The 15,396-nt window shown below is 42.5% G+C and overlaps 1 protein-coding gene across 2 annotated transcripts in view; it reads right to left on the bottom strand.

The window, feature by feature from the left end:
• LOC124865992 (sodium-coupled neutral amino acid transporter 3-like) overlaps window positions 1–15,396 on the bottom strand; it is a 95,827-nt gene that overhangs the window by 60,671 nt on the left and 19,760 nt on the right. For both annotated transcript variants that reach the window (XR_007037701.1, XM_047361549.1), the window contains exons 2-3: window positions 14,720–14,797; window positions 14,556–14,625 (exon numbers count right to left, since the gene is read on the bottom strand). Coding sequence is in view for 1 of the 2 variants with exons in the window: in XM_047361549.1 (XP_047217505.1) it covers window positions 14,556–14,625; window positions 14,720–14,775 (126 nt within the window). In the remaining variant the exon portion in view is untranslated. The remainder of the gene's footprint in view (window positions 1–14,555; window positions 14,626–14,719; window positions 14,798–15,396) is intronic.

A 15,396-nucleotide genomic window follows, 5' to 3' on the forward strand; every position in this document is an offset into this window, starting at 1 on the left:
GGGACGAAAACCACACTGCTCCTCCTGAAGCCGAGGTTCGACTATCGGCCGGACTCTCCTCTCCAATACCCTGGCGTAGGCCTTACCAGGGAGGCTGAGGAGTGTGATCCCCCTGTATTTGGAACACACCCTCTTGTCACCCTTCTTTTGAAGGGGGACCACCACCCCAGTCTGCCAGTCCAGAGGCACTGTCCCCGACCGCCACGCAATGTTGAAGAGGCGTGTCAACCATGACAGCCCAACAACATCCAGAGATTTGAGGTACTCAGGGCGGATCTCATCCACCCCCGAAGCCTTGCCATCGCGGAGCTTTTTAACCACCTCAGTGACTTCAGCCTGGGTGATGAAAGAGTCCAACCCCGAGTACCCAGCCTCTATTTCCACCACGGAATGCGTGATGGCAGGATTGAGGAGATCCTCGAAGTACTCCTTCCACCGCCCGATAATGTCCCCAGTCGAGGTCAGCAGCCTCCCACCCCCACTATAAATAGTGTTGGCGAAGCACTGCTTCCCCCTCCTGAGGCACCGGACGGTTTGACAGATTCGCTTCGAGGCCAACCGGTAGTCCTTCTCCATGGCCTCACCAAACTCCTCCCACGCCCAAGTTTTTGCCTCTGCCACAGCCCGGGCCGCAGCACGCTTGGCCTCACGGTACCCGTCAGCCGCCTCATGAGTCTATGTCTCCAACATCCCCTGGGATCTGGTCAAAGCTCTCCCGGAGGTGGGAGTTGAATACATCCCTGGCCGAGGGCTCCGCCAGGCGTTCCCAGCAGACCCTCACTATGCGCTTGAGCCTGCCAAGTCTGTCCGGCTTTCTCCTCCTCCAGCGGGTCCAACTCACCACCAGGTGGTGATCAGTGGACAGCTCAGCCCCTCTCTTCACCCGAATGTCCATAACATGCGGCCGAAGGTCTGATGATACGACAACAAAGTCGATCATCGACCTCTTGCCTAGTGTGTCCTGGTGCCAAGTGCACTGATGGACACCCTTATGTTTGAACATGGTGTTCATTATGGACAATCCGTGACTAGCACAGAAGTCCAATAACAAAACACCGCTCGGATTCAGATCGGGGAGGCCATTCCGCCACGCCTCTCCAGGTGTCACTGTCGTTTCCCACGTGGGCGTTGAAGTCCCCCAGCAGAATAATGGAGTCCCCGGGAGGGCCACTATCCAGCACCCCCGACAGGGACACCAAGAAGGCCGGGTACTCCGCACTACCGCTCGGCCCGTAGGCCGAGACGACAGTCTGAGACCTATCCCCAACCTGAAGGCGCAGGGATACGACCTTCTCATCCACTGGGGTAAACCCCAACACGAGACGGCTGAGCTGGGGGGCAACAAGCAAACCCACACCAACCCGCCGCCTCGCCCCGTGGGCCACTCCAGAGTAGAAGAGAGTCCAACCCCTCTCAAGGAGATGGGTACTAGAGCCCACGGTGTGCTTGGAGGCGAGCCCGACTATTTCTAGTCGATATCTCTCGACCTCCCGCACAAGCTCAGGCTCCTTCCCCCCCAGCGAGGTGACATTCCACGTCCCTAGAGCCAGCCTAAGCATCCGGGGATCGGGCCGCTGAGGTCTCCACCTTCGTCCGCCACCCAATCCTCTTTGCACCCAGTCCAGCTACCCGATAAGCTTAGCTTAGCTTAGCAGCCAGACCAGCATGTAAGTGGACCTCTGCTGCTCCGAAAACTCAGAAAAACACATTTCAAAGTAGGCTCATTCTTGATGAACTGACTACACCAATGAAGTTTTGAGGTCTACTTTCTCTGTTAAGAATATTTTAAAACTACTTTTTGGGAGAAATTAATGAAATAAAAACGATTAATTTGTATAGTAACCTCTACCATTACTGAAGCTGCTGGTGCCATGCCTCGCTGCACAAAGCTCCGCCCTTTTAACAAGTCCCAGGGAAAGCTGAAAAGACCATCTCCAGAGTAGGATCGTTTACCCGTGAAAGTATAGCCACGGGAAAGTGAAATTACCCTCGTAAATTTGTATCAAAACGCAACCTGGGCTTTACAAAGCCTGGGGCTTTCTATAGGCAATGGAAAAGGCACCATTATCACAACCTCAGACAAGTTTTTCAGTACATACAAGGCCCTTTCCTTGCCACCTCACAGACCATAAGTTCAATAGACCTTCTTCCCCCCTTCCTACATAACAACTTTACAGCCTTTCCTGTCCATAAAATTAATCTATGAAAAAATACATCAACAAGTCTCTAGCTACTGGCATTATCCATCCTCCATCTTTACCACTGGGGTCTGAGTATTCTTTATGTCCAAGAAGGATGGTTCCCTTCTTCCCTGCATCGATTACTGAGGTTTGTACCAGATTACTGTCAACAATAAATACCCACTCTTCCTTATGTTGTCAGCTTTTGAGGCTGTTCTTCTTCTAATACATAAGCACGTTAAAAAAAATACTTTCTGTTGCTGCATTTAACATTTGGGGACTCCGTGTCTTACAAGATTTTTCTAGTAGTGGCAAGGGGTCGCTAGCTTAGCATTAGCTTTAACTCCACCATGGTTACCCGTTCTGCTGTTTCTCTCTCTGATTCTCCTCCTCTCTCCTGCCAGCGAGGGTAGCTCACCATAGCAGTCCTTTAGAAGAGCCCAGGCAGGCGGGGCCTTAGGCCGGCTGGGTGACGGTACGTAGGAAACATAGTCCTAGATCCCAGCCCACAGGTCACCACCAACCCGTCTGCGTTTCTAACAGATTTTCCCTGCTCAGCGACACACTCGCTGATAAGCAAACTCTGGTAATTGGCAGCTCCATAGTCAGAAACGTGCCAGGGGCCAGAACGGGCAACATCAAATCCTACCTGAAACTGCTGGCTAAGGATAAGTGTAATTACAGTAAGACTGTTATTCATGCTGGCGGTAATGACACCCGGTTACTTCAATCGGAGGTCACCAGTTAGTGTTGCTTCGGTGTGTAAGTCTGCCAAAACAATGTTGGACTCCGTAATTTTCTCTGGTCCCCTCCCTGATCTGACCAGTGAAGACATGTTTAGCCGTATGCTGTCATTCAACCGCTGGCTGTCTAGGTGGTGTCCAGAAAACGATGTGGGCCACATTGATAATTGCCGAACATTCTGGGTAAAACCTGGTCTGATCCAGAGAGACGGCATCCATCCCACTTTGGATGGAGCAGCTCTTCTTTCTAGGAATCTGGCTGAATTTATTAGTTCTCCTAAACTCTGACAACCCAGGGTTCAGACCAGGAAGCAGGGTAGTAGTTTAACATTCCTCTCTGCAGCTTCTTAACTGCTACCCACCCATTACCCTATTAAGACAGTGTCTCGCCCACGGCCAAAATTTAATAGATTAAAAGATAATTTAAAAAGAGGAAATCATAAAAATCTCATAAAAATAAACATAACTGAGACTAAAAATAAAAATAAAACAATTAAATGTGGCTTACTGAACATAAGATCTCTCTCTTCAAAGACTTTGCTAGTTAGTGACCTGATGTGTGACAATCAGATTAATTTATTTTGCCTCACAGAAACCTGGCTGCAAGAGAATTATATTACTATAAATGAGTCAACTCCTACTAATTATTTAAATTTTCACATTCCTCGAAATACTGGGCGAGGAGGAGGAGTAGCAACCATCTTTCAGTCCGATTTATTGATTTGTCCCAGACCAATTAATAGGTACAACTCTTTTGAATATTTAATCCATCCAAAATGCAAAGCACTAAAACCTCTTATGTTTGTTGTTTTGTACCATCCACCAGGCCCTTTTAGGTCAGTTTTCAGACCTTTTATCTGATTTAGTGTTAAATACAGATAAGGTTATTATAGTGGGGGATTTTAACATTCATGTTGACACTGAAAGTGATAGCCTAAATATAGCCTTTAATGCCATCTTAGACTCAATTGGCTTTGCTCAAAATATTAACAAACCTCCTCACCTTTGTCTTCATTCTCTGGACCTTGTGCTGACATATGGTATTGAGTGTAAAGACGTAATATTTTCTCATAACTGTGTCCTGTCTGACCAGTTTTTAATAACCTTTGAGTTTAATTTAACCGAGTACTCCACACCTGAAAGAAAATTTCATTATAGCAGATCATTATCAGGCGATGCTGTAACAACCTTTAAGGAATCTGTTCCACTTTTAATTTCCTCATTATCACAGAAAAACACAGTGGAGGGCAAAAAGTTTGTTTTTTCCGCTTCATAAATTGATTCTCTTGTTGATAGTGTTTCTTCATCATTGCGTGGTGCATTAGACAATACAGCCCCCGTGAAAAAGAAGGTAATTATTTATAGGAGGCTGGTTCCCAGGTTTAATTCAAAGCTGAATACTTTAAAGCACAATGTCAGAAAATTGGAGAGAAAATGGCGCTCTACACACCTAGAGGATTCCTACTTAATCTGGAAAAATAGCCTACTGTTGTATAAAAAGACTCTCCGCCAAGCTAGAACAGCTTATTTCTCATCATTAATAGAAGAGAATAATAATAATCCTAGGTTTCTCTTTAGTACAGTTGCTAAACTTACACAGAGTCATAGCTCTGTTGAGCCATCCATTCCTTTACCTCAGCAGTCATGACTTTATGGGATTCTTCTTAAATAAAATTGATTGTTAAAAATAAAATCTTTGACATACTCCCGAAGATGATTACTTCATCCTCAGCATGAGAGACAACATTGGAATTAACTATAGAACCTGATCTGTGTTCGGACTGTTTTGATCCTGAGGAGCTTCCTGAGTTATCATAAATATTAGCTTCATCTAAACCTTACACTTGTATGTTAGACCCAATCCCAACCAAATTATTTAAGGAAGTGATCCCTCTGATTACCAGCCCCATTTTAGATATGATTAATCTATCTATCTATCTTAGTAAATGGATATGTATCATAAGCTTGAAGGTAGCTGTAATTAAACCTTTACTTAAGAAACCTTCGCTTGATCAAGATGACTTGAAAAATTACAGACCTATATCCAATCTTCCATTTTTATCTATAATCCTTGAGAAAATTGTTGCTAATCAAATGTGTGAGCATTTACACAGCAATGACCTGTTTGAAGAGTTTCAGTCAGGCTTCAGAGCTCATCATAGCACTGAAACAACTCTGCTGAAAGTCACTAATGATATTCTTATGGCCTCAGATAATGGACTTGTGTCTGTTCTGGTTCTGTTAGATCTCAGTGCTGCATTTGATACAGTCGACCATAATATTCTCTTATAAAGGCTGGAATATGCTGTAGGGATCAGGGGAACAGCGCTAGGCTGGTTTAAATCTTATTTATATGACAGATTCCAGTTTGTTCATGTAAATGATAAATCATCTTTAAACTCCAGGGTTAATTGTGAAGTACCACAGGGTTCAGTACTTGGGCCAATTCTCTTTACTGTATATATATGCTGTATATATATATATGAGTCTTTAAAAAAGAAACTGCTTAGTCAATCACTTAACCTGGATAGCATTAAATTGACCTCCAGTAATAAAGTAAAAATCCTTGGTGTTATTTTTGACCAGGACATGTCATTCAAATCCTATATTAAACAGGTTTCTAGGATTTCCTTCTTTCACCTCCAGAACATTGCCTGCCAAAATTAGAAATATCCTATCCAGGAGTGACGATGAAAAACTAGTCCATGCATTTGTTACTTCAAGGCTGGACTATTGTAATTCGTTACTATCAGGATGTCCACAAAATGCAGTTAAAAGCCTTCAGCTGATTCATAATTCTGCAGCAAGAGTTCTGATTAAAATTAAAAAGAGAGATCATATTTCTCCTATTTTAGCTTCCCTTCATTGGCTCCTTGTTAAATTTAGAATAGAATTTAAAATTATCCTCCTCACATATAAAGCCTTTAATAATCTAGCTCCATCATACATCAGAGATCTGATTGGTCCATATGTTCCTAACAGGGCACTTCGTTCTCAGACTGCAGGTTTACTGGTGGTTCCTAGAGTCTCTAGAAGTAGAATGGGAGGCAGATCCTTTAGTTATCAGGCTCCTCTCCTGTGGAACCAGCTCCCAGCTTTAGTCAGTGAGGCAGACACCCGGTCTACTTTAAAGCTAGGCTTAAAACTTTCCTTTTTGATAAAGCTTATAGTTAGAGTGGCTTAGTTTATCAGGGAGGGAGCCTTCCTCCCTCCCTGTTGGTTGGAGTAAAGGGGAGTCAGGTTTAGCCTAAACCGGCTCAGTTATGGTTGAGGTGCAAACACACCCTCCATTTCTGCTATCTGTGTGACCCCTTCTCTTTTCTGATGGTTGTGATCAGTCTGACAGAGAGAGGTATCCCAATCCTTGTGGTTTTTAGTATAACAATGACCATCAGTGGGACCCTTTGTGAGGTGCCTTGAGATGACATTGTTGTAAATAAGCGCCGTTTAACTAAATAATCTGAACTGAAACTATCTGTGTAGTTATGCTGCTATAGGCTTAGGCTGCTGGAGGACATAACGACCACTTTCACCCTCTTCGCTACATTCTCACACTACTCTCCAATTTTGCATTATTTGCTGTTATTTCAGCTTTTAACCTTGTTCTCTCTATTCTCTTCCTAGAAGCTACACCTGGCCTGGCTCTGTGTCTACCTGTGACACCTTTCTGGAGAGGGGAATCGTGCGAGCTTCTGCTGGCAACAGCTTAATGCTCACCCTCTACCAATGATCCACATAGCCCTGTCTTTTAGTGTTTAACCCTTTCTCTCTCCAAGACATGGCGATTGACTGAGCTTAACTGTAACAAACTCTACATGCTCTCTTTCAGACTCTAACCTTGAAAACTGGCTCAGAGTTTATCTGTTCTTTCTTTCTAGGTGAAACGACTAAAGGAGCTACATCCATTAACATTTACTTTTCCTTCCCATAGAAAGTACTCCTGGATCACTGCTTCTGTGTTCTTTTTGTGTCTCTGCTCTGTTCTCTCAAACCCCCAGTCGGTTGTGGCAGATGGCCGCTCACACTGAGCCTGGTTCTGGTTCTGCTGGAGGTTTCTTCCTGTTAAAAGGGAGTTTTTCCTCTCCGCTGTCGCTACATGCATGCTCAGTATGAGGGATTGCTGCAAAGTCAACGCCAGTGACTGTCCACTGTTTCTACATGCTCATCCAGGAGGAGGGAATGCTGCAAGTCACTGACTGGATGCAATCTGCTGGGTTTCCTTAGACAGGAAAACTTTTTATCCAATTTGAATAAAAAGCTAACTCCTACTGCAGTTTTCAATTGTTAGTATTAATTGGAATGTATGTACCTGACTGTTGTGAAGTGCCTTGAGACAACATGTGTGTGAATTGGCGCTATATAAATAAACTGAATTGAATTGAATTGAATTGAATTGAATTGAGAGTCCAGCCGATAGTCGAACCTTGCCTTCAGGGGGAGCAGTGTGGATTTTGTCTCGGCCGTGGAACACTGGACCAGCTCAACACCCTCTACAGGGTACTTGAGGGTTCATGGGAATTCATGGTAGCTTGCCCAACTGGTCCACATGTGTTTTCTGGAGAAGGCATTCGACTGTGTCCCTCGTGGTGTCTCTGTAAAAGCAGAGCAGGAGTTTGGTCTGCATTGCCTACACAAGTCGGGCCGGTTGTCCTACCCTCACCTATGGCCATGAACTTTGGGTAATGACCAAAAGAATGAGATCCCGGAAGTGGCTGAAATGAGCTTCCTCTGTAGGGTGGCCGGGCACTCCCTTAGAGATAGAGTGAGGAGCTCGGCCATCCAGGAGCCGGCGGTGTTGGTTTTTCAAAACAAAGTAAATTTTAAGGTTTCATGATATTTAAATTTCAAACTCTCAGATTATGATCAGTATAAGTGCGTAAATAAAAATTAACAAAACAATAAATATTATATATATAAATATATATATATATATATATATATATATATATATACTGCTCAAAAAAATAAAGGGAACACTCAAATAACACATCCTAGATCTGAATGAATGAAATATTCCCTCATTGAATACATTGTTCTGTACAAAGTTGAATGTGCTGACAACAAAATCACACATGCAGCCCTCCAAAGAAATGTCTCCCGACTCTGTCACATCTGTCACATGTGCTCAGTGTGAACCTGCATTCATCTGTGAAGAGCACAGGGAGCCAGTGGCGAATTTGCCAATCCTGGTGTTCTCTGGCAAATGCCAAGCGTCCTGCACGGTGATGGGGTGTGAGCACAACCCCCATTTGTGGACGTCAGGCCCTCAGACCATCCTCATGGAGTCGGTTTCTAATCGTTTGTGCAGACACATGCACATTTGTGGCCTGCTGGAGGTCATTTTGCAGGGCTCTGGCAGTGCTCCTCCTGTTCCTCCTTGCACAAAGGCGGAAGTAGTGGTCCTGCTGCTGGGTTGTTGCCCTCCTACAGCCTCCTCCATGTCTCCTGGTGTACTGGCCTGTCTCCTGGTAGCGCCTCCAGGCTCTGGACACTACGCTGACAGACACAGCAAACCTTCTTGCCACAGCTCGCATTGATGTGCCATCCTGGATGACCTGCACTACCTGAGCCACTTGTGTGGGTTGTAGAGTCCGTCTCATGCTACCACGAGTGTGAAAGCACCACCAACATTCAAAAGTGACCAAAACATCAGCCAGAAAGCATCGGTACTGAGAAGTGGTCTGTGGTCCCCACCTGCAGAACCACTCCTTTATTGAGTGTGTCTTGCTAATCACCAAAGATTTCCCCCTGTTGTCTATTCCATTTGCACAACAGCATATGAAATTAATTGTCAATCAGTGTTGCTTCCTAAGTGGACAGTTTGATTTCACAGAAGTATGATTTACTTGGAGTTATATTGGGTTGTTTAAGTGTTCCCTTTATTTTTTTGAGCAGTGTATACAGGTCCTTCTCAAAAAATTAGCATATTGTGATAAAGTTCATTATTTTCCATAATGTCATGATGAAAATTTAACATTCATATATTTTAGATTCATTGCACACTAACTGAAATATTTCAGGTCTTTTATTGTCTTAATACGGATGATTTTGGCATACAGCTCATGAAAACCCAAAATTCCTATCTCACAAAATTAGCATATCATTAAAAGGGTCTCTAAACGAGCTATGAACCTAATCATCTGAATCAACGAGTTAACTCTAAACACCTGCAAAAGATTCCTGAGGCCTTTAAAACTCCCAGCCTGGTTCATCACTCAAAACCCCAATCATGGGTAAGACTGCCGACCTGACTGCTGTCCAGAAGGCCACTATTGACACCTTCAAGCAAGAGGGTAAGACACAGAAAGAAATTTCTGAACGAATAGGCTGTTCCCAGAGTGCTGTATCAAGGCACCTCAGTGGGAAGTCTGTGGGAAGGAAAAAGTGTGGCAGAAAACGCTGCACAACGAGAAGAGGTGACCGGACCCTGAGGAAGATTGTGGACATGGGCTGATTCCTGACCTTGGGGGACCTGCGGAAGCAGTGGACTGAGTCTGGAGTAGAAACATCCAGAGCCACCGTGCACAGGCGTGTGCAGGAAATGGGCTACAGGTGCCGCATTCCCCAGGTCAAGCCACTTTTGAACCAGAAACAGCGGCAGAAGCGCCTGACCTGGGCTACAGAGAAGTAGCACTGGACTGTTGCTCAGTGGTCCAAAGTACTTTTTTCGGATGAAAGCAAATTCTGCATGTCATTCGGAAATCAAGGGGCCAGAGTCTGGAGGAAGACTGGGGAGAAGGAAATGCCAAAATGCCAGAAGTCCAGTGTCAAGTACCCACAGTCAGTGATGGTCTGGGGTGCCGTGTCAGCTGCTGGTGTTGGTCCACTGTGTTTTATCAAGGGCAGGGTCAATGCAGCTAGCTATCAGGAGATTTTGGAGCACTTCATGCTTCCATCTGCTGAAAAGCTTTATGGAGATGAAGATTTCATTTTTCAGCACGACCTGGCACCTGCTCACAGTGCCAAAACCACTGGTAAATGGTTTACTGACCATGGTATCACTGTGCTCAATTGGCCTGCCAACTCTCCTGACCTGAACCCCATAGAGAATCTGTGGGATATTGTGAAGAGAACGTTGAGAGACTCAAGATCCAACACTCTGGATGAGCTAAAGGCCGCTATTGAAGCATCCTGGGCCTCCATAAGACCTCAGCAGTGCCACAGGCTGATTGCCTCCATGCCACGCTGCATTGAAGCAGTCATTTCTGCAAACGGATTCCCCACCAAGTATTGAGTGCATAACTGTACATGATTATTTGAAGGTTGACGTTTTTTGTATTAAAAACACTTTTCTTTTATTGGTCGGATGAAATATGCTAATTTTATGAGATAGGAATTTTGGGTTTTCATGAGCTGTATGCCAAAATCATCCATATTAAGACAATAAAGGACCTGAAATATTTCAGTTAATGTGCAATTAATCTAAAATATATGAATATTAAATTTTCATCATTACATTATAGAAAATAATGAACTTTATCACAATATGCTAATTTTTTGAGAAGGACCTGTATATATATAGAGAGAGAGAGGGAGAGAGAGAGAGAGAGGGAGAGAGAGAGAGAGAGAGCAAGGTATTACCGGAACAAACACTTACGCCTGTCAAAAAAACATCTCACTTGCCTTTTAGGGCAGAACAAAAAAAAAATGATAAGAAATATTTTAGTCTAGGTTTTCTTGTCATGAAAAGACAATTTGGTCAAACTTAGAAAATGAGTGTATATACTTTTTTTTAATTTGCTTTTCAGTGTTTGTATAGGAACGTGACAAATATCTCAGTTAATAAATTACTGTATTAGTTGTCAGGGAATTCTGAGTTTAAGACTGGCTGGTGATGTTTTTTTGTTTTTTTACTAGTCAGTCCTCATTAAAACAGGTCCACAGAACAGAGAAAGGTGTGTTTAAAATCTCCAGGTATCCATCCCACAAATGCATCGGGGTTCTGTGTCTTTACAGTAGCAACAACTCAACTGATGGAGTCACACAGAGTTAACAACTATTGGGGGAATGTGTCATGTTACTAAGATGATACTGGTCCAGTCCCTCAGTAGATAACATAACTTCACCACGTAAGGGTGAACATTAAAAGCCCACAAAGAAAGACTCACTACCCCTCCAGTACAAATAGCCCTAATCCCTACAACAGTAAGTATGTGGTAATTTCTCTGACTCAGTATCTTGCTTAAAGAAACTTTATATAATTGTGAAGCCCTATCTGAAGTGTATGGCACTTTAACCCAAGGTTAAATCCTCCAGTTTAACAACTGAAATTACAAAAACAAAAACCATTCCCTATTCCCAGAAACATAACATTGTGAACAAATAACAGGATCCAAATGGCGGTGGACCTCACTAATATACATTACAGCCGAAAGTAGGGGTTATTCACAGACATGACAGCTGAATGTCAGACCATTACTCACTAAGCATTTATCCCCAAACCCCTCCAAGCTGCCGCTGAAAGCACCCAGATGCCAACTGTCCTTGTCGTCTGGCTCTGTTGCATGTGATGAACTGTTTCTCTTTTCAGGGGCATCGGTGATGTGCACAGCGTGGAATGTTAAAACTCTCCGCCTTGTTCCCTTGTAACTCTACATACAATAAGTTTTTAAGTCTATACTCCTGACCCGGCAAGCTGTCACGTGACAAACATAGCCCCTTTGTTACTCTCCAGCAAGAGAGAGAACTTTATTCAGTCACTCACAGCCCTCCAATGTAGACCTGCTGCACACCTAAACGAGGAAAAGGTTTTGTGGGATTACAGAGACCAGACAGGGTTTTGACAACCGCCCAGGGATGAGCAAAGGGAAGCTACCTTACTTGCAAAAGCAGTTATAGATCAGCAAACAGCCGCCTTGATGGCCCTTGCCACTGTTTATACCACCGAGACCACAAGCACCCAGATTTGTACAGCCACCTGTCCATACAAGTCTATGCCACAACCATTGACAGCGGATCACAAAGCTGGATGGTCTTAGCCACACCAACGCACAGAAGTTAACTTATCTTCTGTCTCTAACTTTTTTAATGATCACAGGAGTCAACATCCTCTCCTGGCCATCTTCTATCTCTCCACTCTCTGACCAATTACGCAAACCCAATATCTCCACATCTGATTGGCAACACACAAACTATCTGTGCCCTTACATATGGATGAAAACCTACAGCTAACAGTTTGAATGTGGTCTTCAGAGATAATAGGGGTTTTCCTGGATTATACCATCTGTTGTTGACAATCCAATCTTGCTTGTGCTGCTCCTCTTAAAATCTCTGCCTGCTCCTATTTTCCCCAATTGGTCCTTGTCTGTGATTCAATTTCCTCCATCTTTTTTTCTAAGAGTTTTCATGCTCCCTATTGTTCCTCTAGGACATAGACAATGTCAGCATAATAGTTAATGCCATTATGTCCTTATATTCATTCATTCATCTTCTATACCGCTTATTTCATAGTGGATCACGGGGACACTGTTGCCTATCTCCAGCAATCTACGGGTAAGAGGCGGTCTACACGCTGCACAGGTCGCCAATCCATCGCGGGGCAACACAGACATATAGGATAAACAACCATGCACACACTCATTCACAGCTAAGGGCAATTTAGAGAGACCAATTAACCTAACGGTCATGTTTTTGGACTGTGGGAGGAAGCCGGAGTACCTGGAGAAAACCCACGCATACATGGGGAAAACATACAAACTCCATGCAGAAAGAGCCCTGGCTGGGAGTCAAACTGAAAACCTTCTTGCTGAAAGGCAATAGTGCTACCATGTCCTTATATATGGTTTATATATGTTATATTTTTGAAGTTATAGCAAAAACGAAAGTTGATATTAGCTAAAAATATATTGATCACCAGTCATTGTTTACTAAGTGTGTACATAATTTGCCAGTAGGGGTCATTATGACTACACAAATGAAGGAGAAATAGAACTCTCAGGGATATATTGCATTATAACATCAAAAAGTAAGACTTCTGTTTCAAAGATGGATGTGTATGAGTTCTGTGAGAGTGTAAACCTAAACTGAGTTGTTTTATACTTTGCAGGTAAGTAGGTGCTGCTAGATACATTCTGTCACATTGTTGGATTTATTTAAAATATAAACCGGGGTGCTGTCTTTTATTTGTGTACAATTTTGAGTAAGCAGCTACCATTATTTTGCATGGACCACTTCAATGAATGTGTTACCAGAGTGGGAGAGTAACTGACTGTATGTTTACCTAAAGAGGCCTATAATGCATTACGGTCACTCCGAGCCAAAGCAATTTGAGAAGAATGTATTTGCTTTGTTGCTTACCAGCTTTACGATTAAACACAAAATGACAAGAAAAAAGTAAAAATGATAAGAAAAAAGTATAAAAAGTATTTCAACCAATTAGTTGGAATGACAAGAAAAAAAGTCAAAATGATTAAAAGAAATTGACAAAAGTAGAAAAGGTGACAAACACGGCAGTTTCAGCATTCTGTCTTTTCAAGATATTACTCAGAGTTTATTGTCAATATTTTGAAACTGATTTTTATAATTTTCTCTTAAAATTTGGAGATTTTTCTCAACATTTCAACTTTATTCTGGAAATACATTTAGACTTTATTCTGTAATACAAAAGAAAGAAAAGTCCAACAAAAAACATCTGTTTTTAACCCTAACCCTAACCCTCTTTCCCAATCATCCTTTGTGGAAGCTCATCTTCATGATCAATGGAAAAATTAAAAAGATGTGTAAGATGTTTAGTAAAACTATAATTTAAAGTAAAAAAAAACATGTTTTTAAATACCCCAACAGTAAATAAACTGATTGTCATGTTACTGATAAGTTGTAGGGTAGGTTAGTAAGACCTCTGTTTCCAACATGTATGAGAACTGGGCAGTGACTGTAAACCTAAACTGTGCTACTTTAATACTTTGCAGACCTTTAATTAAATATTGGGGTACCAATAAGCAGGCTGCACGGTGGTGCAGTTAGTAGCATTGTTGCCTTGCAGCAAGAAGGGGTTCAGTTCAACTCCCAGCCAGGGGTCTTTACTGCAAGAAGTTTGTATGTTTTCCCCATGCATGCGTGGGTTTTCTCCAGGTAGTCCAGCTTCCTCCAACAGTCCAAAAACATGACCGTTAGGTTTATTGGTCTCTTTAAAATTGCCCTTATGTGTGAATAGTTTATTCTGTGTGTTGCCTTGCGAATGACTGGTGACCTGTTCAGGGTGTACCCCGCCTCTCGCCCAAAGACTGCTGGAGATAGGCACCAGCTCCCCCTCGACCCAGTATGGAAAAAGATGGTACCAATAAGCCAGACTGACTACCACAACACCTCCCCACACACACCCCCTTCTCTCTGAAAACAACTCTCTTGTTGCTATGGTTACACAACAAGTGATTAAAGGGGTTGGGTAGCTAGTTAGTTACTTACATTTGCGACAGAATGTAACATCTGGTATCTACAGAAAAAAAGGTGCTTTGTGCTTGAATGATTCATTGGTCAGCGTTAAAAACAAAACAATAAAACACAACATTTCTCTGAAACAGCCAAAAGTCAGCAGAAAGCTTGCAAAGACCCTCTGGAAGTCTGCAGGACTATTGATCATAACTTTAAAAGACTGAAAGGAAAGTAAAAATAAACAATAACAGCTATTACTCACGTCTGTGAATTGGGGTCTATTTAAACCATCATCTTTGTGCTGCAGGAACGTTTCTCCCTCTGGTGGGGTTCTGCAATATTAACACTTGTTTATCACATTTCATTTTATAGAAATTATAGGGATGAAATGCAAGTCAATGAACATGACACACAGAGGAAACATACCCTGTCTCCACAGCATCATCATTGTGAATGCAATTTGAGATCTTCTGCATTTCCATACTTGGGTATGAGATTTAAATTCTGAAAAATACAAAAGACAGTGAAAGTGAAGTCTGGTACTTGTAGCTAAGTCTAGGAAAAGAAAGCTTTGATGCCTTCGATTTCAAATGCAAAAAAGATTAAATTCCTGTGTATTTTAAGACAAGCATCACTGTTAAAAAGGTGGAAGTGATTGAAAACAACTGTGTCCCTCACATAAATTTAATACAGAAGCAGGTATAATTCCTTCTAACAAATGATTATTTCATTTTGTGTGTAGACAAGCTCTATTTTTCATTTGTAAATAATCTACAAATATAGAACCATTTCTGATGCTTTTGGTTTGCAATGTATTTCTTGCATGAAAGAGTCAGAAGATTAAGTGAATGAATAAATCAGTTGTATGCACATATAGTTTTATTAGTGTTTATTTTGTTGGTGATTATAATGGAACTGGACTAGATAAATCATTGAGCAGAGGACATATACGCATGAGTATTACTATTTGAGAGTAAATGTTTAGCAAACTGCAGGAAAAGTAACATGTCTGTACTGATAAGAGACTGAAATGGGGCCAGGTCTAGATGCCTCCAGCTGTGGGATTCTCCCTGTTGGTCTCAGTTAAAACAGAATGAGTAATA

Source organism: Girardinichthys multiradiatus, chromosome 1, assembly GCF_021462225.1.
Source record: "Girardinichthys multiradiatus isolate DD_20200921_A chromosome 1, DD_fGirMul_XY1, whole genome shotgun sequence".
NCBI lineage: Eukaryota > Metazoa > Chordata > Actinopteri > Cyprinodontiformes > Goodeidae > Girardinichthys > Girardinichthys multiradiatus.